The sequence below is a fragment of the Orycteropus afer genome, unplaced genomic scaffold (assembly GCF_000298275.1).
Source record: "Orycteropus afer afer isolate SDZICR_OR568_19922 unplaced genomic scaffold, OryAfe1.0 scaffold00268, whole genome shotgun sequence".
In the NCBI taxonomy this organism is placed as follows: domain Eukaryota; kingdom Metazoa; phylum Chordata; class Mammalia; order Tubulidentata; family Orycteropodidae; genus Orycteropus; species Orycteropus afer.
In genome coordinates this window covers 261042-285901 of record NW_006921855.1, presented here as the reverse complement: position 1 = coordinate 285901, position 24860 = coordinate 261042, and the positions used below count along the sequence as shown (strand labels likewise).

Sequence of the window (24860 nt, the reverse complement as noted above, 5' to 3'; positions counted from 1 at the left end):
AGTGTATTTTACTACTAAGCAGAACTGCCTAAGCAGAACTTTCTTCTCTTAGTGCTTATTCCCTAGTGTAACACTTAAAGAATATGCTGAAAAAATATGACATGATGAAATATTTTTGAAATAAATTATTAATGATGAACATTAGTGAAGAACACATTTGGCATTTCTTAAACTGGAAGAACTGAAGAAAAAAATTCAAGCCTTGAGTTGCAATATTGAAAAATTCTATGGGCAAAATCAGTCAGTAGGGTGCTCTGATAATGTAGTGCCTAAGGCACTTGACTGCTAACCAGAAGGCTGGCAATTGAAACCCACCAACCACTCCTCGGAAGAAACATTGGGCAATCTACTTCCGTAGTTACAGTACCTCGGAAACCCAAGGAGGGGTCGTTATGAATCAGGTCCGACTCCATGGCAGTGAGTTTGGTTTTAGTTTTAGGGGCAAAATATTGAATAATGCAGGAAACATCAAAAGAAGAGGGAAGGAATACACAGTCAATGTACTAAAAAGAAATAGTCAACATTCACCCTTTTCAGGAAGTGGCATATGATCAAGAACAAATGGTATTGAAGGAAGAAGTTGAAGCTGCACTACAGAAGGAACTGGCAGAAAGCAAAGATCCAGGAACTGATGGGAGGTCCATTGAGATGTTTCAACAAACGAATGCTCACTGGAGCCACTCAGACATTTATGCCAAGAAATTTAGAAAATAGCTGCCTAGCAAACTGACTGGAAGAGATCCATATTTGTACCCATTCCAAAGAAAGATGATCCAACAGAATGTGGAAATTATCAAACAATATCATTAACATCACACATAAGTAAAATTGTACTGAAGATAGTTTAAAACCGATTGTAGCAGTATATTAACAGAGAACTTCCAGGAATGGAATGTGGTTTCAAAAGAGGACATAGAATTAGGGATATCATTGCTGATGTCAGATGGATCTTGACTGAAAGCAAAGAATACCAGAAAGATGTTTAGTTGTGTTTTATTGACTATGCACAAGTATTTGAGTGTGTGGATCATAACAAATAATGGATAACATTGAGAAGAATGGGAATTCTAGAACACTTAATTGTGCTCATGTGGAACATGTACATAGACCAGGAGGCTGTCATTCGAACAAAAAAAGGGGACACTGCACGGTTTAAAATCAGGAAGGGAGTGCATCAAAGTTGTATCCTTTCACCATACTTATTCAGCCTATATGCTTGAGCAAATAATCCAAGAAACTGGACTATATGAAGAAGAACGTGGCATCAGGATTGGAAGAAGACTCATCAACAACCTGCAATATGCAAACGACACAACTTTGCTTACTGAAAGTGAGGATGACTTGAGCACTTACTGATTAAGATTAAAGACTACAGTCTGCAGTATGGATTATATCTCAACATAAAGAAAACAAAATTCCTCACAACTGGACCAGTAAGCAGCATCACGATAAATGGAGAAAGGATTGATGCTGTCAAAGATCTGATATGACTTGGCTCCACAATCAATACCAATGGAAGCAATAGTGAAGACATCAGATAATATATTTAATTTGGCAAATCTGTTGCAAAAGACTTCTTTCAAGTGCTGAAGAGCAAAGACGTCTCTTTGAAGACTAAGGTATTTTCAATAGCTTCATATGCATGTGAAAGCTGAGCAATTAATAAGGAAGACAGAAGAAGAGTGGATGCTTTTGAGTGTGGTGCTGGTGAAGAATGCTGAAAGTACCATGGACTGCTAAAAGAACTAAACAAATCTGTCCTGGAGGAAGTGCAGCCAGAATACTCCTTGGAAGTGAGAATGTCCAGACGTTGTCTCACCTACTTTGGTTATGTTGTCAGAAGAGACCATTCCCTGGAGAAACAAATGTTTGATAAAGTGGAGGGTCAACAAAAAAGGGGAAGGCTGTCAAGGAGATGGATTGACACAGTGGCTGCAACAATGGGATCAGGTATAGTAGGGATTGTGAAGCTGGCGCAGGACTGGTCAATGTTTCATTCTGTTGTACACAGGGTCACTATGAGTTGGAGCTGACTCGACAGCACCTAACAACAACAACAATAACAAAAATCTTCTTCTTTGTAATTCTTGATGCATTTGATTTTCTGCCTATGGAAAATGAGGCTTCTGTTGCTAACTTAAGAGGAGGTAATGCACCCTCAAGAATAAGAAAGTTATTGCTCAGGATGGGTGTGTGTGTGTGGTAGGGAGATAAAGATCTTAGATCAGTTTTGGAATCCCACAGAATATAGGGATTGTCCCTACTTCCTGTCTAGAACTCAGGGTTAGGGGATACCTCTAAGTATCATGCTCTATGCCATCATGAGACAGCTTTCTAGAATAGGTGGTATGCAATGATTGGGCACACTAGAGGCCTGCGATAGGGCCCCCAAATTGCACACAGCTTGCACATGTGTAAAGAAGAGCCAGAGTTCCTGCATGTCTGTGAAGAGGAGCAGACAGTAGGTAGATGAGAGGTGAGAGCTAGAGGATCTGACAAGGGTAGCCATGATAGAGAGTGAAGGGACCCATCTCCAATGTCTGGGGCTGAATAGACCAAAGCTAAGGATCAGTTAGAACATGTGCCTGGTCTCCATGATTAGTACTTCACAAGAACTTACAACTTGCTAAGTCAGAGGGAGGCTAGGTCAGATCAGGCTAAATCAGAGGGAGGGTGGCCATACTGTGCCAAGAGATCAGATGGAGACATGACTGCTGGAGACATTACAGCAAGGGAGCCAGTAAGAACAAAAACTTCCTTTCAAAAGTGATATGAGTGCCATTCAATTTGAATCCAGCAGAAGCTAGCTGAGAAAGACAAAACACTACACCCTTTCTGGCTCTTGATCATGACTATCTCTAGTATTATGATGCCATCCTGATGTAGGAGAAGAATAGAAGAAAAGGCAACAGAATGATTTGGAAAGGAAAAAGATCCTGATATGGAATTAGGGTTTTGAATGGACTGAGTTTGAAATGGGAATTGACTCTTCTCTCTGTTGTGTTGTTAGTGTCTTTGAGTTGCTTCTGATTCAAAATTATCCCATGTGACAAAGTAGAACTGCACCATAGGATTTTCTAGGCTTTAATCTTTATGAAAGCAGATTGCTGGGTCTTTCTCCTGAGGGGAGCTACCAGGCAGGTTTTAACCACCAAAGTTTTGATTTCTGGCTTAATCATTGTGTCACTAGGGCTCCTTGAGTACTGACCTGAAAGAAACTAATTTGTGCATCAGAAAGCAGATAATTTTAATTGGCAAGATGAAGGGCTGCTACTGTCCAGTGACCTCAGATCCAGGAAAGAGAGGCTGTAATCTGGGCCTTTGGCTATGGTGCTCTCCACCAGGATAGGGAGTCAGTCCTTTAGGTCAATGGGATATGCCCACCAAGCCTGCATATCTTTTGTAAACTGACTACCTGAGACTATAATATTCTCTATACAAATGGTCTGAGTTTATTTTTTGACTACCTGAGACTATAATATTCTCTATACAAATGGTCTGAGTTTACTTTTAAGGCCTGTGATACTCTTTTCTTTTATCCACTTCCCTGGGATTGTCTTCTTGTGGCTTAAAGTTCATATCTTTAGGGCTTAGGAGTGGCTAAGGGACAGTTATTTTGAGTGGATGTGGATGGAGTTGGACATATAGGCTTAGATAGCCATCTTTATGCATCCATAGGTTCTCCAAGTATAGGCTGAAGACATGGTGTGACAAGAAGCTGGTCTAGGTCCTGGGCTGCTGCCTGGCCCCACACTGCTAAAACCAGCTCAACTGGTTGTAGAAAACTAAGGAGGCTGAGAGTTCTATAGGCAACCCTAGCCTTCTTGGCAGGTTTATGCTTTCTTTGTGCACTCTAGGGGAAGATCCTTTTCTATCTCAACTTCCAGTAGCCTCAGGCATTTCTTCTTGTTCCTTGGCTTGTACATGTATATTACATGGCTGTTTTCTACTTGACTATCTCTTTGTGTCTTTTTCCCCTCTCTCTCTTTTTTTTTTTTTTTTAATTGTGATTTGGGTCAAAGTTTACAGAGCAAATTCATTTTCCATAGAGCATTTCATACACATTTTGTTTCATGACATTGACTGCAATTCCCCACAATGTAATAGTTCTCTTGCTACTTCCCGCCTGTGGTTACCTCTTCCCTGCGTTTTTCCATCCCATGTACTCCCCTCCACCCCCAGGCTATCACCCTGTGCAAACACTGCCCTTCTGTTCTCCCAAGATTGATCTGATTTCTCCAAGGAGTGTATCTACCTGATGTAAATGTTCACCCCATGTGCCTGTCTATTGTTTGGCTGGAAGCCACAGGAGTACGTTCGGTTCCAGACCTAAGGGTAAGTAAGAGCCGTAGTCTCGGGGGTCTCACCAGGCTCTATCAGATGAGTAAACCTGTTTTTTTTTTTTTTTTTTTATGATTTTGAGTTTTCTTCCACTTTTTCTCCTACTCTATCCAGGATATCCTGTACCAATCCCCCTCCAAGTAGCTGACAGTGGTAGCCAGGCACCATCTAGTTCTTCTGGATTGTGGATCTTCTGGCTGAGGATTGCATGGTCTTCTAGTCCCTTGGACTAATTTTTTTTCATGAGCCTTTCGTTTTCTGCATTCTTCTTTTCTCTGGACATCACTCAGATTGGATTAGGACCATCTTACTCTTCATGTTAACTGATAATATTTTCAAAGACCTTATTTCAAACAAGACCATATTCACAGGTAGCTGGAATTAAGACTTCAATATATCATTTTGAAGGACACATTTCAATCTCTAACAGCCCACATTTGCACTCTTACCCAGTTCTCTGCATATGTTGTGGAGCATGAGAAGAGCTTGTGTGAGTTCTGTTATAGAGCTAAATAAAGTTACATTTAAGCCCATTTGAGTGTTGATTAAATTTGAAACGTGTTAGCCTAGGGTTATGTCTATAAAATGATTTCTACTCATACAAAAGATTAAAATATAATTCTTGGAGCAGTGGTAGATAAAGAAAAAGTACTTAGCAAGGGTGTTTTCTTCAACAACTTTTAAACTTGTGAAGTTGGTGAGGAATAGGTTGTGGGTAAGGGGAGGGCAATATTGCAAACAAGCACAAGCTCTGTTTGCCTCTATTTAGAGGGCATTCAGATCTGCCTTTTATTTTTTCTGGTTTTCCATGTCGTTGTGTCTCTTTTACACTTTTATCTCGTCCTTGTCTTTATTCACTGTCTCCCTTTGTGTACTACTTCTGGAAACCCAGGATAAAGTTTTCTCCCAATCCAGTCCTTCCAGAACACTCTGATCTCTTGACTCCCCTGCTCTCTGTCTGGGTTTTCCCAGGTTCCACAAGCAGGACCTGAGAAAATTTTACTCTTTTATCTTTCAGTTGAGTTCCAGGAGTGATAACCTGAGTGAGGCCTTCTCACATCTACTGATAAAAGAACAAGCCAAAATGCAGTAGGAAGACAGAGAAACAACAAATTTACTGGTACTGCCACAGAGTTCCATAACTGAGTAAGATTAGGGCTGGACAGTATCCTTTATGTCTCTTTCAGATCAGAAAATGTGGCCTGGAGAAGTCAACTTTCTACCGTCCAACCAGCTTGAGGCCATCCCTCCTCACCAGGCCTTTGCCTTTCCAGTGAGTTCTCAAATATTGACTTTTTCCAATTTTATTGATGCACTAAGAAACAAAAATAAACATTCCTTCCTCCTAAAATATTTCAAAATGTATCTTCCCTTGAAAGAATTCAAAGAAATAATCTTATCCTCGCCATTTGACTTTATAACCATTATTCATTGATTATTTATTTCCTTGTGAAAGGGAATTATGGTCTTGGCTAAAACCAATGCTTCTGTGGATGTGAGGAGACAGTCATGGATAAAATAATGAAAATATATTACTTTTCTAACGTGATTCATTTATATTTACATCAAGGGGAATATGTACATTATTATTTTTAAATTTAATTAATTTTTTTATTGCTCTAATTTTATTAAAGGAGCTCTGGTAGTGTAGTGCCTAAGGCACTTGACTGCTAACCCGAAGGCTGGCAGTTCAAACGCACCAGCCACTCCTTGGAAGGAAAGTTGGGCAATCTACTTCTGTAGTGATACTGCCTCGGAAACCCAAGGAGTTGGGTCTGACTTTACAGCACATAACGACAATAACAACAACAATTTTATTAAAGGATTGAGGATTGAGATAGGGAATTGTTTAATTTCCAATATCTCTTTTTAGTCATATTTACATGACTTCATTTCTGAACAAAATTTCACTTAATGCCATGTATGAATAAAGATTGTTCACCTCAGAAGTCATTATATAATCAAAGTCAGGCTTTATATCTATTTCTTATTACTCATATGTATCTACCTTCTTTAAAAAATATTTTGAAATGATTTAAAAGTTTTTTTTTAATATATATATATAAATATATACATATACACATATATATTACATATACATATAAATATATGTTTATGTATATACATATACCTAGGTTTATATATTAGGAACTCTGGTGGTGTAGCGCCTAACTCATTTGACTGCTAACCAGAAGGCTGGTGGTTCAAATCCAACAGCCACTCCTTGGAAGGAAGGTTGGGCAATCTACTTCTGTAGTGATACTGCCTCGGAAACCCAAGTAGGGGTGGCTATGAGTTGGATCTGACTCGACAGGAGTGAGTTTTCTTTTCTTTTTCCTTTTTTTTTTTTAGGTTTATATATAAGGAATTCTGGTGGTGCAGTGCCTAAGGCATTTGACTGCTAACCAGAATGTTGGCAGTTCAAACCCATTAGCTACTTCATGGAAGTAAGATGGGGCAATCTACTTCCGTAAAGATTTGCCACCTTGGAAACCCAATGGGGGTCACTATGAGTTGTAATTCATTCAACAGCAATGAGTATAGTTTGGTTAGATGTTCTTGTGTGTGTGTGTGTGTGTGTGTACATATGTCATTGTTGTTATGTGCTGTCATGCCATCTCTGACTCATAGCAAAATTATGTACAACAGAACAAAACACTGTCTGGTTCTGTGCTAACCTCACAATCCCTGCTATATCTGAGCCCATTACTGCACCCTCGGTGTCAATCCATCTTTTTGAGAGCCTTCCCTTTTTTCGTTGACCCTCTGTTTTACCAAGCATGACATCCTTCTCCAGAAAATGGTTTCTTCTAACAACGTGACCAAAGTAAATGAGATGAAGTCTGGCCATTCCTGCTTCCAAGGAGCATTTTGGCTACACTTCTTCCAGGGCACATTTGTTAGTTCTTTTAGCAGTCCATGGTACTTTCAGCAGTCTTTGCCAACACCACAACTGAAAAGCATCAACTCTTCTTTGGTCTTCCTTATTCATTATCCAGCTCTCACATGAATATGAGGTGATTGAAAGTATCTTGGCACAGAGTAGGCACATCCTAGTCTTCAAGGAGATATCTTTGCTCTTCTGTACTTGAAGGAAGTCTTTGCAACAGATCTGCCCAATGCAAGGCATCTTTTGATGTCTTGGCTGCTGCTTCCATTGGTGTTGATTATAAAACCAAGTAATAGGTAATTTTTGACAGCATCAATCTTTTCTCCATTTATCATGATGCCACTTATTGGTCCATTTGTGAGGATTTGTGTTTTCTTTATATTGAGGTGTAATCCATACTGCAGACTGTAGTCTTTAATCTGCATCAGTTAGTGCTGCAAGCCATCCTCACTTTCAGCAAGCAAAGTTGTGTCGTCTGTGTATCTCAGGTTGCTAAGGAGCCTTCCTCCAATCCTGATGCCATGTTCTTATTCATGTAGTCCAGTTCCTTGGATTATTTGCTCAGCATACAGATTGAATAAGTATGGTGAAAGGATACAACTTTGATGTACCCCCTTCCTGATTATAAACCACGCAGTATCCCTTTGTTCTATTCAAACCTTTGTTTAGCAGCCTTTGTTTAGCAGCCAAATGCCTTACCCAGTACACCACCAAAGCTCTGTATATATCTATATGTGTATATATAGATATACATGCTCTGGTGGCTTAGTGCTTAAGGTATTTGACTGCTAACCAGAAGGCCGGTGGTCTAAGCCCACCAGCCACTCCTTGGAAGGAAGATTGAGCAATTTACTTCCATAGTGATACCACCTCAGAAACCCAAGGAAGGGTCGCTATGAGTCAGATCAGACCGATGACAGTGAGTTTGGTTTTAGTTTTATATCTATATGGAGCTTTGGTGGTGTAGTTGGTAAGGCATTTTGTTGCTAACCAAAAAGTCAGTGATTCAAACTCACCAGCTGCTTCATGGAAGAAAGGTGAGGCAGTCTGCTTCTGTAATAATTTATAGTCTTGGAAACACAGTGGAGGTCACTATGAGTCAGAATCAACTCAATGGCAGTGAGTTTGGTTTGCTATCTATCTATCTATCTATCTATCTATCTATCTATCTATCTATAACTGAAGGCTAGTCTGACTAACACCCATGGCAGCCAACCGTCTTGCTACAGAGTAATAGATACTTTCAACTGCCCATTGTTCAGCTCTTTGGATCAAATTATGAACTTTTTTTGTTCTGATTCATTCCTTAGCTCTAACATCAGTTCTGTGACTTCAGACCACTGCCACTGACTCTGGATTCAGATATTAGTTTTTATCATTTCTTCCAATATGAACATTCACGGCTTGATCTGAACACCAAATGTAAGGTTTTGTTAAAAATTTTGATTTTTAACAAAATCAAAAAGTTAAAATGGCTTCCCTTGGCCAAAAGCCAAGCAAAATTTAGTCACAAGGCCATTTACAAGAAACAACAGCTTTACGCATAATCAAAACTTACCAGCACGATTTAGCATGAGGTAGCAATACTTATCAGCATGAGTTAGCACACCATTCCAATCAAGATAAGCCAACTTAGAAATAAGTGACCAACTTTCCCCCCCCAAAAAGGAAAATTAAACGTGATTAATCAATGAAATCAAAGGGCAATGTAATTACCTAATTAAGCTTTAAATTAGAGAAAGTACAGTAGGAATGCTTCTTAGAAGCAAAGATGGTGAGATTTCGCCTCTTGTTTTTTGGACATGTTATCAGGAGGGACCAGCTCCTGGAGAAGGACATCATGCTTGGTGAAGTAGATGGTCAGTGAAAAAGAGCTTGAAGACTCAATGAGATGGATTGACAAAGTGGCTGCAACACTGGGCTCAAACATAGCAATGACTGTGAGGATGGCACAGGACTGGGCAGTGTTTTGTTCTGTTGTGAATGAGGTTGCTGATTTGAGGGCACCTAACAATAACAATAACAAGATTTTAAAGGACATTGTTACTGTGCAAATTCAAGCTCCCTTACCATTTTTAGTTTGGAGCACTCTCTGTGAATAGTTTCTCTCTCAATAAACCTAATAGTTTCTCTCTCAATAAACGCTAATTGACTCATTTATTAATTCCCACCCCCCACTTAAACACACAATTACATTTTCTTAAGTAGACTTTAAGATCTGTGCATGATCTCTGGCTTGTTATGCTTATATACTCTCCAGTTCTAAGACAAATATCTACCAAGCCAACTGGGCCATCCCAGTCCTGCCCTTAAGCAAGGCCTATTCTCCCAGTCCTTCCCAGTCTATTGCTCCCTCCCCCATCTCAGGTACTAGTTGATGTCTAGAATCCAGACAGACCTAGATTTTTATAACTGCCTTGATGTTTATTAAAATGGACAGAAATTAAAAAGCAATGTTATTACTTTTTAAGAGTACAGCCTCTTTTTAAAGATGTTATCTCCTGTTTGGTTTTAAAAATGATTTTAATTGTCATTCATAGTATAAATGATTCCTAGAAGGTATTCTGCTGTCAGAGTGCTAAAACATTGCTTTATCATCTCTCTCCTTCCTACATATTGAATGAAGGCCTTCTGTTGTCTGGTATCCACCAGCTTTATTTTATCCTACTCTTCTACAAGAATCTAGGCTGAGTCCTTCCAGAGTGTTTTACTTGGATAATATCTTTTTTTTTTCCCTGAAAAACTGTCACCCTTTTTAAAATATACAAAGCTTTCTCTTACTATCCCTCCTGTGGAATTTAGTGTTTATTTCATCCATTTGATAAATATTTATTGAATGTCTACAATTTGTAAAGCACTGGATGCTATGATGCAGCATTGTACAAATTGAATAAAACAGTCCTTCTGGCCTCATGCAGTTTACATTCTAAAATAAATGTTAATAATGATTAGGGAAAAGGAGCTGTTGAGTTGAGTGATTGGAAGATAGGTATAAAAACCTGTCACAGGATGGAGGAGAAAATGCTACTTCCTTTCAAAAAAGCATAACATACCAGACCTGGTATTACTCAAGACTGTAACTACTTCTTCAAAGAAAATAAACAATGAATTTACCCTTTAAAATATTGGTGACAGAACAAAGAGTTTCAAAAGTCCAAACACACACTCGAGAATCAGAAGTGGGTCTAAATTGCAAAGCTGCTCTACAAAACCAGAGATCTCAAGAGATTAGGACAAAATAAAGAAGAGCAGGGAGGCAATACTAGAATAATTGTGGTAACTTAATTTAGGGCTCAGTAGTCTTAATTTTATTCTAGGTGCTAAAGGAAAAGGAAAGTTATAAGGAGCAAGCATGCTGCTGAGGTGAAAATCATAGTGACTGGGAGAATAAAGAAAGAAATAGTGGCATATAGTAAGCAGATCCAGAGAAAGGAAATGATATTGTTATGATCCTTTGGTGTTAATATGTTTATGAGATGATGATTCCCCCCATAGACTGGAGATCTGGAGCAGCCAAGGCTCCTCAGATCCAAGAAATGGAGAGTGGCTCCAAAGGGGAGAGATGGCTATGGAACAACTTTTGGAATACATCTGCCTATGTTACAGCATTTTACTTTGCATTAAGGAAGAAAGAAAAAAAGAAACAAAGAAAAATAAATCTTTCATAGGGTTTTATTATGAGCTTTTGAGAGAGATTGATTTTATTCAATGTTTTGATTAGTTTTTAAGACACTTAAACCATTTCTGCTCCTTTGTTCTCACCCTCTGTATATAAGGATACCCTAAACATTTTGTCCTTTTGCTGTTGTCAAATATTGAATTAGATCTTGTTATAAACAGAACAGAAGCTGGCATTTTGACATTTCCCTTCATTAGGAAGTAACTGAAAGCTGACATTTTCAACCTAGCAGCTCTCCTTGGTCTTCCGATAAGAGCACAATATGAGGAATGAGTCAATCTATTTCCCTTCCTGATTTTATTAAGGACTCACTATGAAACATTAATTGATAAAACTACTTTACTTAATGGGCTCCTTAGTTTCTCTTCAAGAAGAAAACAAAATTATTGATTAATCCCAGATTCAAAGTCTAAGTGAATGAGAAAATGCATTGGTTTGAATGCTATATAATTATTAATTAAACCTAAGATTTAAAATCTGAAAGAATGAATGAAGAAATAGATTTGAGTCACTTAAAACAGAAGTAAATTGCCACTTCCTTAATTTGTAAAACTGGAAAATTAGCAATAGCTACTATACCTACATCAAAGAATTTTTAAAATAGACAGTTAGATAATATAAGTGAAGTGTTTTACATATGATAAAGTGCTAGACAAATGTCAGAATTTATGTTATATATTTTTCTTTCTTCCCTGTCTTTTTAATGACCTTTTGCCTTCTTCATGTATGATGTCCTTCATGCCATCTGATAACTTGTCTGATCTTTAGTCATTAGTGTTCAATATGTCAAATCTATTCTTGAGCTGTTCTCTAAATTCAGGTGAGATATACTCAAGGTCATACTTTGGACCTCATGGACTTATTTTAAATTTCTTCAGCTTCAACTTGAACTTACATGTGACAATTGATGGTCTGTTCCACAGTCGGCCTCTAACCTTGTTCTGACTGCTGATATTGAGCTTCTCCATCATCAGTGTACTCGATTTGATTCCTGTGTATTTCTTCTAGCAATGTCCATGTATTTAGCCTCCATTTATATTGTTGAAAAATAATACCTAGAATAAATAAGTCGTTGGTCTTCCAAAATTCTATCATGTAATCTCCAGCATTGCTTCTATTACCAAGGCCATGTTTTCTAGCTTCTGATCCTTCTTTGGGTTCAACTTTAATATTCCAACCACCAGTAATTATCAATGCATTTTGATTGCATGGTTGATCAATTTCAGACTGCAGATGTTGGTAACAACATTAAATTTCTTCATCTTTGGCATTAATGGTTGGTGTGTCAATTTGAATAATAGCCATACTGACTGGTCTTCTTTGTATGCATATGGATATTATCCTATCACTGACAGCTTTGTGTTTCAGGATAGATCTTGAAATAGTCTTTTTGACAATTGATGAATCCTCTTCCTCTTCAATTGGAACATAGAGTAGCTAAAGCAAATGGAAGAAATGATGAATAAAAGGGATGAACAGAAGATATCAAAGGATGGCTTGAGAAGATAAAATCAATATTATAATAAAATGTACAAAGACCCAGAGTTAGAATATCAAAAAGGAAGAATGTGCTTAGCATGTCTCAAGCTGAAAGAGCTGAAGAAAAATTTGAAGCCTCAAGACGTAGTATTGAAGGATCCTATGGACAAAATAAACAGCGACTATAAATGGTGGCTATATACATGGACTTCACCAGATGGAGTACACAGGAATCAGATCGACTATAGCTGTGGAAAGAGGTGATGGAGAAGCTCAATATCTTTAGCCAGAACAGGGCCAGGAACTGACTGTGGAAGAGATCAACAACTGTTCATATGCAAATTCAAGTTGAAACTGAAGACAATTAAAACAAGTCCTTGAGAGTCAAAATATGACCTTGATTATATCCTCCCTGAATTTAGAGACCACCTAAAGAATTGATTTGATGCATTGAACACAAGTGACTGAAAACCAGAAGAATTGTGGGATGACATCAAGAACATCATCCATGAAGAAAGTGAAAGGTCATTAAAAATACAGGGGAGGAAGAAAAGACCAAAATGGATGTTGGAAGAGACTCTGAAACTTGCCCTTGAATGGAGAGTAGCTAAAGCAAATGGAGGAAATGACAAGATAAAAGTGCTTAACAGAAGATTTCAAACATCGGCTTGAGGAGACAAAGTCAATTATTATAATGAAATGTGCAAAGACCTGTAGTTAGGAAACCAAACAGGAAGAACATGCTTACATTTCTCAAGCTGAAAGAACTGAAGGAAAAAATTCAAGCTTCGAGTTGCAATATTGAAAAAGTTCTACGGACAAAATGTTGAATGATGCAGGAAACATCAAAAGAAGATGGAAGGAATATACAGAGTTACTGTACCAAAAAGAATTGGTTGATGTTCATCTATTTCAGGAGGTGACATATGATCAAGAACCAATGGTATTGAAGGAAGAAGTCACTGAAGGAATTGGCAAAGAACAAAGATCCAGGAATTGACAGAAGGCCCATCTGTTTCAACAAACAGATGCTATGCTGGAGGCACTAACTGGTCTATGCCAAGAAATTTGGAAAACAGCTACTTGGCCAACTGATTGCAATGGATTCATATTTGTACCCATTCCAAAGAATGGTGATCTCACAGAATGTGAAAATTATTGAACAATATCATTAATATCACATGCAAGTAAAATCTTGCTGAATAGAATTAAAAAAAAACATTTGTAGCAGTATATTGACAGAGAACTCCCAGAAATGCAAGCTGGATTCAGAAGAGGACATGGAATGAGAGATATCATTACTGATATCAGATGGATCTTGCCTGAAAGCAAAGAATACCAGAAAGATGTTTACTTGTGTTTTATTGATCATGCAAAAGCATTTGATTATGTGGGCCATAACAAATTATGGGTAACATTGAGAAGAATTGGCATTCCAGAACACATAATTGTGCTTATAAGGAGCCTTACATAGGCCTGGAGGCTGTTTGAACAGAACAAGGGATACTGCATACTTTAAAATCAGGAAGGGAGTGTGTCAGGGTTGTAGCCTTTCACCATAGTTATTCAATCTGTATGCTGATCAAATAATTTGAGAAGCTGGACTATATGAAGAAGAGCATGGCACCTGGATTGGAAGAAGACTCATTAACAACCTGCGATATGCATACAACACAACTTTGCTAGCTGAAAGTGAAGATGACTTGAAACACTTACTGATGAATATTAAAGACTACAATCTGAAGTATGGATTACATCAGCATAAAAAAAATGAAAATCCTTACAACTGGACCAATAAACAGCAACATGATAAATGGAGAAAAGATTGAAGTTGTCAAAGATTTCATATTACGTGTTGCTACAATCAACACCAAAGGAAGCAGCAGTCAAGAAATCAGACAATGTATTACACTTGGCAAATCTTTTGCAAAAGACCTCTTTAAAGTGCTGAAGAGCAAAAATGTCTCTTTGAAGACTAAGGTGCACCTAAACCAAGCCATGGTATTTTCAGTCATTTTACATGCTAGTGAAAGCTGGACAATGTATAAGCAAGACCAAGGAAGAGTTGATGCTTTTGAGTTGTGGTATTTGCAAAGAATACTGAAAGTCACATGGACTGTCAGAAGAACTAACAAATCCGTCCTGGAAGAAGTACAGCCAGAATTCTCCTTGGAAGTGAGAATGGCCAGACTTCATCTTACTTACTTTGGTGATGTTGTCAGAAGGGACCATTCTCTGGTGAAAAATATCATGCTTGGTAAAGTGAAGGGTCAGTGAAAAAGGGGAAAGTCCCTCAGTGAGATGGATTGATACAGTGGGTGCAATGATGGGGTCAGGTATAGCAAGGATTGTGAGGCTGGAGCAGGACTGGGCAACAGTGTTTCATTCTGTTGTACATAGGGTCGTTATGAGTTGGAGCTGACTCTACAGCACCTAACAACAACAACAACATGGGCAAAATGTTAAATGATGCAGGAAGCATCAAAAGAAGAGGGAAGAAATATAAAGTCATTGTACCACAGAGAATTGATTGACATGGGACCATTTCAGAGGTAGATTTGATGAAAATTCTATGGTATTAAAGGAAGAAGTCCAAGTTACACTGAATGCATTGGTTAAAAGCAAGGCTACAGGAATTGATGGGATTCCAACTGAGATATTTCAACAATAGAATACAACACCAGAAGTGCTTACTTATCAATGGCAAGAAATTTGGAAGACAGTTACTTGGCTAACCAACTACCAGAGCCATATTTGTGCCCATCCTAAAGAAAGATGATCGAACAAAATGCAGAAATTATTGAACAATATCATTAATATCACAAGTAAGTAAAATTTTGCTGAAGATAATTCAAAAACAGTTACAACAGTACATTGACTGGGAACTGTCATAAATTCAAGCCAAATTCAAAGAGGATGTGGCAGGAAAGATAGCATTGCTGATGTCAAGTGGATTTTGACTGAAAGCAAACAATACCCAAAATATGTTTACCTGTGTGTTATTGACTACGCAAAAGTGTTCAACTTTGTGGACCCTAACAAATTATGGATAACGTTGTTGAGAATGGGAATTCCAGAGTACTTAATTGCACTCATGTGAAAACTTTGAACATAGACTTAGAGGCAGTCATTTGAATAGAACAGGGGATACTACATAGTTTCAAATCAGGGAAGGTGTATGCAAATGTTGTATCCTTTCACCATATTTATTCATAATTATTCATAACTTGTAAGCTTTGCAACTATCCAAAAAGCTGTACTATATGAAAAAGAATGCAGCATCAGCATTGGAGGAAGACTCCTTAACAACCTGCTATCTGCAGATGACACAACCTTGCTTCCTGAAAGTGAAGAGAACTTTAAGAAGTTACTGATACTATATACTAGGAGAAATATTTCACTAAGTGACATTAAATATGAACCATACCTAACTGTTCCAACTTATGGACAAGTTCAGCTTAAAGACAGATTTAGGGATCATTCATAATCCAGGAACTTCCTTTATATAATATGGTGTTTGCACAATGTCCAAATCACATAACCTACCATTTCACAGAACATATGGTAGACATTAATGACACATGACTGTGTGTATATATATATATATATATATATATATATATATATATATATTACATATTATATAAGCTTAATGGAATATATTATTAAGTAAATCAGATTATTGAGAGGCTTCTGGAATAATATGCCATTCAATCAATGTTTGTGGTTGAGGTTGTATAGAGCTAAAGTCCAATATCACTCTCTTAGAACTCATATTTAGAAAAATTGATGAATGTATTTTCTAACCTATCCAAACCCATTGCCATTGAGTGGATTCTGATTCATAGCACCCTTGTAGGATAGAGTAGAACTGTCCTGTAAGGTTTCCAAGATTGCACATCTTTCTGGAAGGAAATTGTCACATCTTTCTCCTACAGAGTGTCTCTTGTGTTGGAACCATTGCCCTTTTGTTTAGCAGCTGATTGCTTAGCCACTGCTTCTTTTATTTTCTAACTTAACCCTCTCAAAAGTTTGAGACTACAATTTTAAAATTTGGACTACCTTGATCATAGAGAATCAGGTGCTTGAGGCCAAAGCAACTACAGTAGTTTGTATATATTAATTTGATTTTTTGAAGAAAAATGGGACAGAATTTGGAAGCAATTACTTGATTCTAATAGCAAAATTAATGAGAATATTGTCCTGTTCTGAGAAGCAGAACATGAACAAAAATCTCCCACTCTATCAAATTGGTAACTCAGGTTTTAGAGGGGATTCAGTCAAGGTTGGACAGAAAAAAGGTAAGACAAGCAGTATCAAGTAGAGGGGAAAGTGGAGAAGTCCCCCAAAGTTGTCTTTCTTACTTTACATTTCTATGTTAAATTCATTGGTTGACCAGTCTCTCTTTCTCCAGGGGGAGCCAATTGCATGACTTACCATTTTTTTAATTAAATCCAGGATTACTACTCTTGGATCAAAAGACATGTGGAAAAGAGTTTTGAGAAAAAGAAGTTTGCTACTACTTGCTAGTAAGCCAAGTTACTCTCCCAGTCCTCAGTAGAATTTACTGAAGCGAGATTTATAATTTTGAATGACAATACAATAAATAAACTATAGTTCATTTTAGACACCAAGTCACAAACTGTTGTTCTTATCTTTGCATTAATAAGGTAAAGCTTCTGTAGCCTCCGAGGAAAAAGAACATCTTTTTCTTTTGGCTGGTCAGCCCAAGTCTGGGCCCATGGCCTACGAGCAGGGGAACTGGCTGGATCTCAGCCCCACTCATTCTCCTCTACTGGACACACCTTCTATAGTCACAACCAATGTGTATGAGGCAGTCCTGGAATGGTTTTATTTAATCCAGTGTGGTGAATACATCTTGAAACAAGATTTGCTGAAAGGGTAAGTGAAGGATGGTGATGCTTTTTGCTTTGTGATATTGATTTAGCAGTTTTGTATTGCTGTTTGGTGAAGAAGCTATTATATTCTCTGAAAGAAAAGTTTTTTCTTTTTGAACATGATTATTCTTTAAGTACACGAGAAAGCATCTTTGAGTAGAAAGAGAGACAGAGACATTCATGGAATAGTAGGAATCCTTAGACATGAGTTCTTATTCCAAATTTCTGTAATAGCTTTTGAAAGCTGCTTAATCTCTCTGAAACTGAATTACCTGATATAAAAATGGAAATGAGGACAGTATTATTTATTTTGTAGACTTGAATTAACGAATAAATGAATTAATTGCATATGTAAATTTCCTATCCCAGTGTTTGACTCATAGTAGATTGATAACAATTGTTAATGTCCTCCCCCACTACAATGGTGAGGAGCTCTGGTAGCATAGTGCCTAAGGCACTTGACTGCTAACCAGAAGGCTGGCAGTTCAAACCCACCAGTCACTCCTCGGAAGGAAGGTTGGGCAATCCTACTTCCATAGTGATACTGCCTCGGAAACCCAAGGAGGGGTTGCTATGAGTCAGGGCCGACTTGACGGCAAATAACAACTACAATGGTGAGGTAGTGAGAGTAGCACAGAATGGTGAGTTAGTAACCCGAGATTTTAGCAATAGCTGTTAAATTAATTTGTGACATTAGATAAGTCACTTAGACTTTGTTTCTCTTCTACAAAAATTAGAGATTGAATTATCTCTAAGGTTCCTTATAATTTAATGGATTGATGATTATTTGTAAACTATTTCTGATTGCATTCTGAACTCTAAATTCAGCAAAATTTGTATCTGTTACTCAAGAGGTATTGACATACACACACTGTTGGCATTAATAGTTCCTTACACTCTTGCATAGGAAAGAGAATCAGGGAGTTACCAAGGATCTCCACTCTGTGCATTCAAAGAACACAGAAAGGCACTACAATGCGCTCCATGCAAAAATGATACAATGCTGTAACAGAAAAGTGGAATTTTATCCATTTTAACATGGGCTGTGCTTCAAACTCTTGGATTGCAGAATCAGCTCACAAGGATTTTACATTTGGCCCTCTTCTTTATTTGGGTGCTGACCTGGAGAAGCCCAGCAACAGCTCTGGTCATTGTCATCCATTATCTGGGATATTTCCAGGCTAGGGAACTGACCTATGTGTGAAATCACTAGCTCCAAGATGTTGTGTCCATGAGGATAAGATTTCATGGGAATTTGCAGCCTGTGAGTTCTCTCCTGTGCAGATATTCTTTTTTTATTAAATTTTGGATATTGGTGTCATACATAGGTGCAAATTAGAGAATATCAGTGTTTACTAATGATTGTGTGCGAGAATTCCATCCATGATGATTAAAATTCTAAGTTTTAGAAATCCATGAAGAATTGTAGAGATCAGAGGAAGATTGGCAGCATTAAAATAATTTCACCACAATTCAAAGATTGGATGGAAGTGGATACAGTGAATTTGCAGAATGCAATGGAGTACTGAAAATATTATTTAGCAAAAATTGAATATTTAGCAAAAGGAAGTATGATCTCTAGGAAGCAGTACAAATGCCCTAGACATTAACTTTATTTCTACATTGATGTACAGGTGCTTTAGGGCCTGAATACCTGAGATATTGGAAGGAACATTTCATGTTATCCTTATGGACAAATTGGAGAAACGTGGGTTAGACTGCAGCAGTCAAGTGAATTTACATATACTGAACAACCACATCAAAGAGTGTGAACTTTCTGAGGATTCTGGGGGACCTGGAAAACATAATGCTAGAACTGGAGATATTTAACCTGGAAAAGGAAAAAAAAATCTTTTATTCCCCCTGGGAAAGAATAGAAATGTTTTCTCCTTTCAAATATTTGTAACAGCTCTATATAATTGAAAATAATTAGATAGTTCCTTTATCTTAGGTAAACCAATTTGGGATCAGTAAGGCAGAATTTTTTTTTAATACCAAGGAAACATTTCTGTCAATCAGTCTAATGGAATGGACTGCTTTTTGAAGTAGCAAATATTCTCTAAAGTGTTCAAGAAGAGACTTGTCACCTATCCTGGATATTGTGTAGTGGTACCTTGGATTGAGAGGTAAGTCAGACAAGACATTCCCCCCTTCCCCCACCCCCCGGTCCTTTCTAAGTTTTAGATAGTTTAGCTAAGGTTGAAGAAGTAAGTTAGTGGTCAGAAAGTACTTGAATGGACAGAAGAATGGACTTCTTCCCCTGTGTGATCATGGCTAAAGGAGCATGTTATGTTTTGTCATCTGAAAAAGGCTTAACCCAAGACTAAGGAAACCTTCTCAAGGCCATTAATAGCAAGAATTTCCTAAAAGGTTTATAACCTGACATAAGGATGTGATGGGAAAAATGGGATCATGATATTTTTCTTTATCAAAAGACAAGAATGTCCATTATGTGCTACCCAATTCACAGTCAGAACAGTGACTGCCATATAATAATTTTAACTCTAAATATTGTGTTTTCCCTCTATCCCAGGAGAAATTTTTCTGAAAATTGGATTCCTTTGCCATATAAGGAAATCTTTCTTTGTGGTCAAAGTTATCCTTCACTTTTCTTATGACAGTAGTTAGATTGTTGAAGGTCTTGATTCCTAATTTAGGATGTTCATAATGCTGGTAGATTTTGAACTTTGTGACTGTGTAACCCATATTAAGAAACTCAGTTTATACCATAACCCTGTGTCATGATGGCTACCATGCTTGTCCCTCTCCAAGGGAGAAAAAAAAAAAAAAATTCTTTTCTAGGCTAAATATCTTCAACTCTAGCATTATAGCTAAAACTAAATATTTGGGAAACAACACTTACATTTACAAATTTGTGCAATGCTTTGCTATTTTCAATTCGATCTAGTTCAATTCATTAAAAATTAAATACTACGTATGCCTCTAATTTCTCAGGACTTACAGGTTGTAAAACACTGCTTTAGGCAATAGTCAGTCACTGAAACTCAGATAGTGGCAGAATCAATGAGAGAATCCAGGTTTGGTAATTTAGGACATTTGCTAAGCTTACTACATACAGAAAGAGAATTTTTGCATATATATTACATGAAAAGTCCTGGAGCTTACTATACATTTGCATACTATTTTTTAATTCCTTTCTTCTTATCTTTTCAGACTCCTTTTCCCTCTTCCCACAGAAAACTACACACCCCTGGCAGCAGCCTCTTAAAACATGAAAGATGACGAGAGCCACATAGATAAACTTCATTTGTTCGGCATGTCTTAAAGCTTTACATCTAGAGAAGCAAGTTCTAGCCTAAAGCATGTCTGTTTATGAGCACATTCAGGTGACTGCTGAGATAATGGAATTGCTGATACATTGCTCCTAGCTGCTTGGGTAACCATTCTTTTATTATCAGGAAGGCAAATGCAGTTTTTAAGATCAAAGTGGACACCTCCTGGAAGCTACATTTATTACAAAAGGCTAAAATGTCCACATTCTCAGGACTCAAAGGAACTTAAAGGAGAAAGACAGTAGTATTCAATAGACAAATGCAATTTTGACAAGACAGCAGCCACCTAAGTAAGTGACAGGAACAAGGAGTAATTTAATTCTGAAAGTTACCAATTCTGCAAGCTCTGGGGTTAAGCAAGGGGCCTGATACTGTAATAGCCAAAGTCAGGGTCTTTCTGACAAGAATTCCTTCTGTCAGCACAGGGTCTAAGAACATTTTTATAATTTTCGTGATTTAGAATTCCTTTCGTAGCATTTTGATCCCATAACAACAGAAACCAGGACCTGTATTCTGCTATTACAGTGGAAGTAAAGTAAAAAGTCTTTATCAGCCAGTCACTATTACAGTATTTGGAAACCTATCACTGATGAATTCTAGCCCTTAAAACATAACAGTCTTGGATAGTAGCAACTGCTTTGTGGCTGTTCCTGTGTTAACTGCCGTCTAATAACTGTTCCACTCTCTTTAGAGACTTTTTATATCCTGGCTTTAAACACCCATCCTAAGCCCCTCAGCCAAAATATTCAAATAATATCTTTAGGGAATTCTGAGGAGAGTCTCCCAGCTGGGCCCACTTCAAATGCTTACTAGAATCTACTCTATTTTGATCCCTAAAAAAAACTTTTTCTTGTAGTTTTGAATATCCTAGAAGACTTGGCCAATGCATTTGGGAGAATAACAAAGGGCCTTCATTATTTCTTTTCAAAAACTTTCCAGTAATTTGAGAATCTGAAGAGACCAGCTCCAGAAGCTCTGGATGCTAAAAGAATGTGCTTCATAGCATAAAGGAAATGATTTCTTTTTTAAATCAGGCTAATATTTCCTGAAATACCCTACACATTTTCAGGAGATTATCTTTCTAGTGACAAGAATGGCAGAACATATTTTTCAAAGTTTTTTGGATGTTTATTATAATTTAAAGGGTTAGTGTCACAGAGATTTTTTTTAAAAAAGATTTTTCTGTAACTGAAAAATTCTTCCTGCAAACATTTATGGCATATGATAATATTGGCTTAATACATTTTAAAATGTGTCATATTGGATGTGCAAAGCCTGGATCACAGATTATTTTTGTGCTAAGAAAAAAATATAATAGGTTTAAAATTATAAAAGTTTAATGGGTTAAAATTATAAAAGTTCAAAAGGGTACAGTATGAGGAATGGATATGCTACATCTTGATCAGTCTCTGGGCTAAATTTTGTAGAAAGTTCTCCATTGACCATTAAAGATCTCAGTAATTTGTCAAACTAAGCCTTTTTTTTTTTCCTTCTATTTTTTCTTGCATGCACAATGTTTATGTCTACCCTTAAAAAAATTGATTTAACTTTGTAGAAATCAACAGATTATTGTTATAGTATCTATATAGTACTTACGTTGGGGACAGGGATATCAATGATTGTTTTACTCTGCTAGATATGTCACTTTGAATGAAATCCCCAAATTTAAGCTATGGGAGCACCTACTCAGAAGCATTGCCTTCCATGATAAATAGGCAATACCTAACAGGGTATAGAATATAGACTTACATACTGGTTCATATTTTACATCAATTCCCAGTAACAGAAACATAAAATAGCTTAAGTAATCCTTTAGGGAAAAGTAAAGAAAACAGAGAAATGAAGATAAGAATATAACAATCTAAGAGAACATCTAATAGGTGAATATGCATTTCTTCTCCATGTATTTTCTGTTAAGGATGCATTCTCTTGATTCTCACATCTGTACACTTTTTCTCATAGTTGGCAAAGTTTGAAAATGGACAATCCATCCATTCAGCATAGCTTCTAATTTTCTACAACCTGCAGCTCTAACTTTCCTCCAATATCTTGTATGCTGTTACCTCCTGCTTTATTTCATCTTATTAGAGATAGCTGTCCTCATAGGTCCCAGCTTGGCACTGGAATGAGTTATCTGCCCTCTTATCCTGGGCCCCACAATTGGCTGCTACTCACTCAAACGGGTCACTGGGATCTGCCCTCTGGAGCTCTGGAGGAATGGGGATTCTTTTGTAGTACATTTCCCAATCGAAGGCTCCTCGCATGGCATCCCCAGCTTGTGCCTCATACCCAAAGTGGTTGTGGTCAATGACATCGATCATAGGGCACACGATGGTTTTGTGGTTTAGTGCAATTTGGTCTGAAAAATGAAAGCACAAAATAGGAAATGACATACACGTTCAGGCCATCTATCATTTCTCTGCAGAGAAGACTACAGATTCCTTCTAATGCATAATGCTTGCAGCCTTGGTTCCCTGTCGCCTTTAGAGCACTTAGCAGAAATCTTTCTTTGAATGCTGGACTTAACGTGAGGGGACAGTGATTAGGTGCAATTAGAATTGTTGTATTTTTCTTTAAGAAAGCTATGTCCCAGAGAGACATGCAGAAGTCCATTTAGCTCTACCTTGGTCACATTTTTGTTCTGACCTGTCCCCAATCTGTCATTTTATCATGAATCCAACATGCTCAGAGTATAAACAGTACTAGTGTTCCTTCAAGCATACAGCTAGAGCCTGCTGAGAAAATAGTGGCCTGCTTTCTCGAGGTTCCAAATGTAAATATTTAACTCCAAAGTTTTTTAAGCATCTAATTTTAGAATAGTCAGAGTGTTATCTCTCACCCCTATCATCACTCCTTCTCGTGAAACACACCAAATACTGACAGATAATGCAAAGAATTCCTCATGCTCATATTTGCCAGAGCTTCTGCCAAATTGTATTTTGCCACTGTTCTTTGAGATGGACCCTGTTTATTAAAGCTATAAATTATCTTCTCTCATCATTCCAAAAGTACATTAGATAGCCTGCTACTACTCTTATTATACCTGCTACTACTGAATTCTTGAGTGCAAATTATGTGAAAATACTTGAGCAAATACTGTACTATGTAATTTATACACATGCTATTTTTAATCTTCCTAATAACCCTGTAAGGTGACTATTTTTTTTCATTTCTGATTCACACAAGAGGAAAATGGGCTCAGAGAAGTTAAATAACTTGTCAAAATTCCTAAACTTTTCAGAGTGAGAACCAGAGTATAATATCTGCTTAATGGTTCAATTTTAAAGCCATGGTCATTCCAGTGTGCCCTTGTACTTCTCATGATAGCAGAAAGGTGATTCCCACCCCCCTTTCAGTTTCAGTTCCTTCCTTTTCCATGTAGACAGTGTTATTGTGATGGCTGTATCAGCCTTTTCCATGTAGAAAACTGTAACAGCCAGCATGGGGAGCTGGAATTGGTATACACGGCTTAAGTAGAATCATTCCATGTGTATTTTTCTTTTTGCCCCAGATGTGTATTTAATCAATATTTATTATAGCAAACCAATACCTTCTGGCAGGCACAACTTTTAAGTATGAACATCTGCTTTTTGGTTAATTGAAAGACCCTTGGATGTGGTATGTAAAATAAAACACAGTTAAATATCTTAAACAGAAAGTAGATATCATTTACAGAAAGTAGATATCATTTAGAAATGCAGCAAGGCTTAGTTGTTTTAGTATCATTACTTTTCCGATAGATTCTGAAATAAATGTTATCTGAGCCAGCAATTTATCTGTGTCCTTACAATAAGGAAATGGCCTACTTGCTTCAAAGTTTCTCCTCAACGTAGGGCAGAAAGCACAGGCTTCTGTTGGCTGTAAAAACAAGCTGCTTTATTTTAATGACGCTAATAAATAGGGTGTAGAAACCACAGAAAGATGTGGAAAAATTTCCCCTCCAGATCTTCATGTCTTTTTATTCATTCATTCATTTATTCATTCATATTGTAATGACTATTTATTGAGTGCAAATAATGTGCTGATCACTTTTCTAGGCTCTAGGGATATAACCCACTGCCATCCAGTCAATTCCAACTCATAGAGACCTTTAGGATAAAGTAGAAGTGCCCCATAGGGCTTCCAAGGTTGTAAATCCTTATAGAAACAGGCTGCCTCATCTTTGTCCTGCAGAGCGGCTGGTGAGTTTGAACTGCTGACCTTTTGGTTAGCAGCTGAATGCTTTAATCACTGAACCACCAGAATGCCTTTCTGGGGATATTGTTGTTGTTGTTGTTTGC

General features: G+C 37.4%; 1 protein-coding gene across 1 annotated transcript in view; it reads right to left on the bottom strand.

Annotated features, from left to right (window-relative positions):
• GALNTL6 (polypeptide N-acetylgalactosaminyltransferase like 6) overlaps positions 1-24860 on the bottom strand; it is a 533789-nt gene that overhangs the window by 354973 nt on the left and 153956 nt on the right. Inside the window, exon 5 of the mRNA XM_007950340.2 lies at positions 22756-22939. Within this exon, the coding sequence (XP_007948531.2) occupies positions 22756-22939 (184 nt within the window). The remainder of the gene's footprint in view (positions 1-22755; positions 22940-24860) is intronic.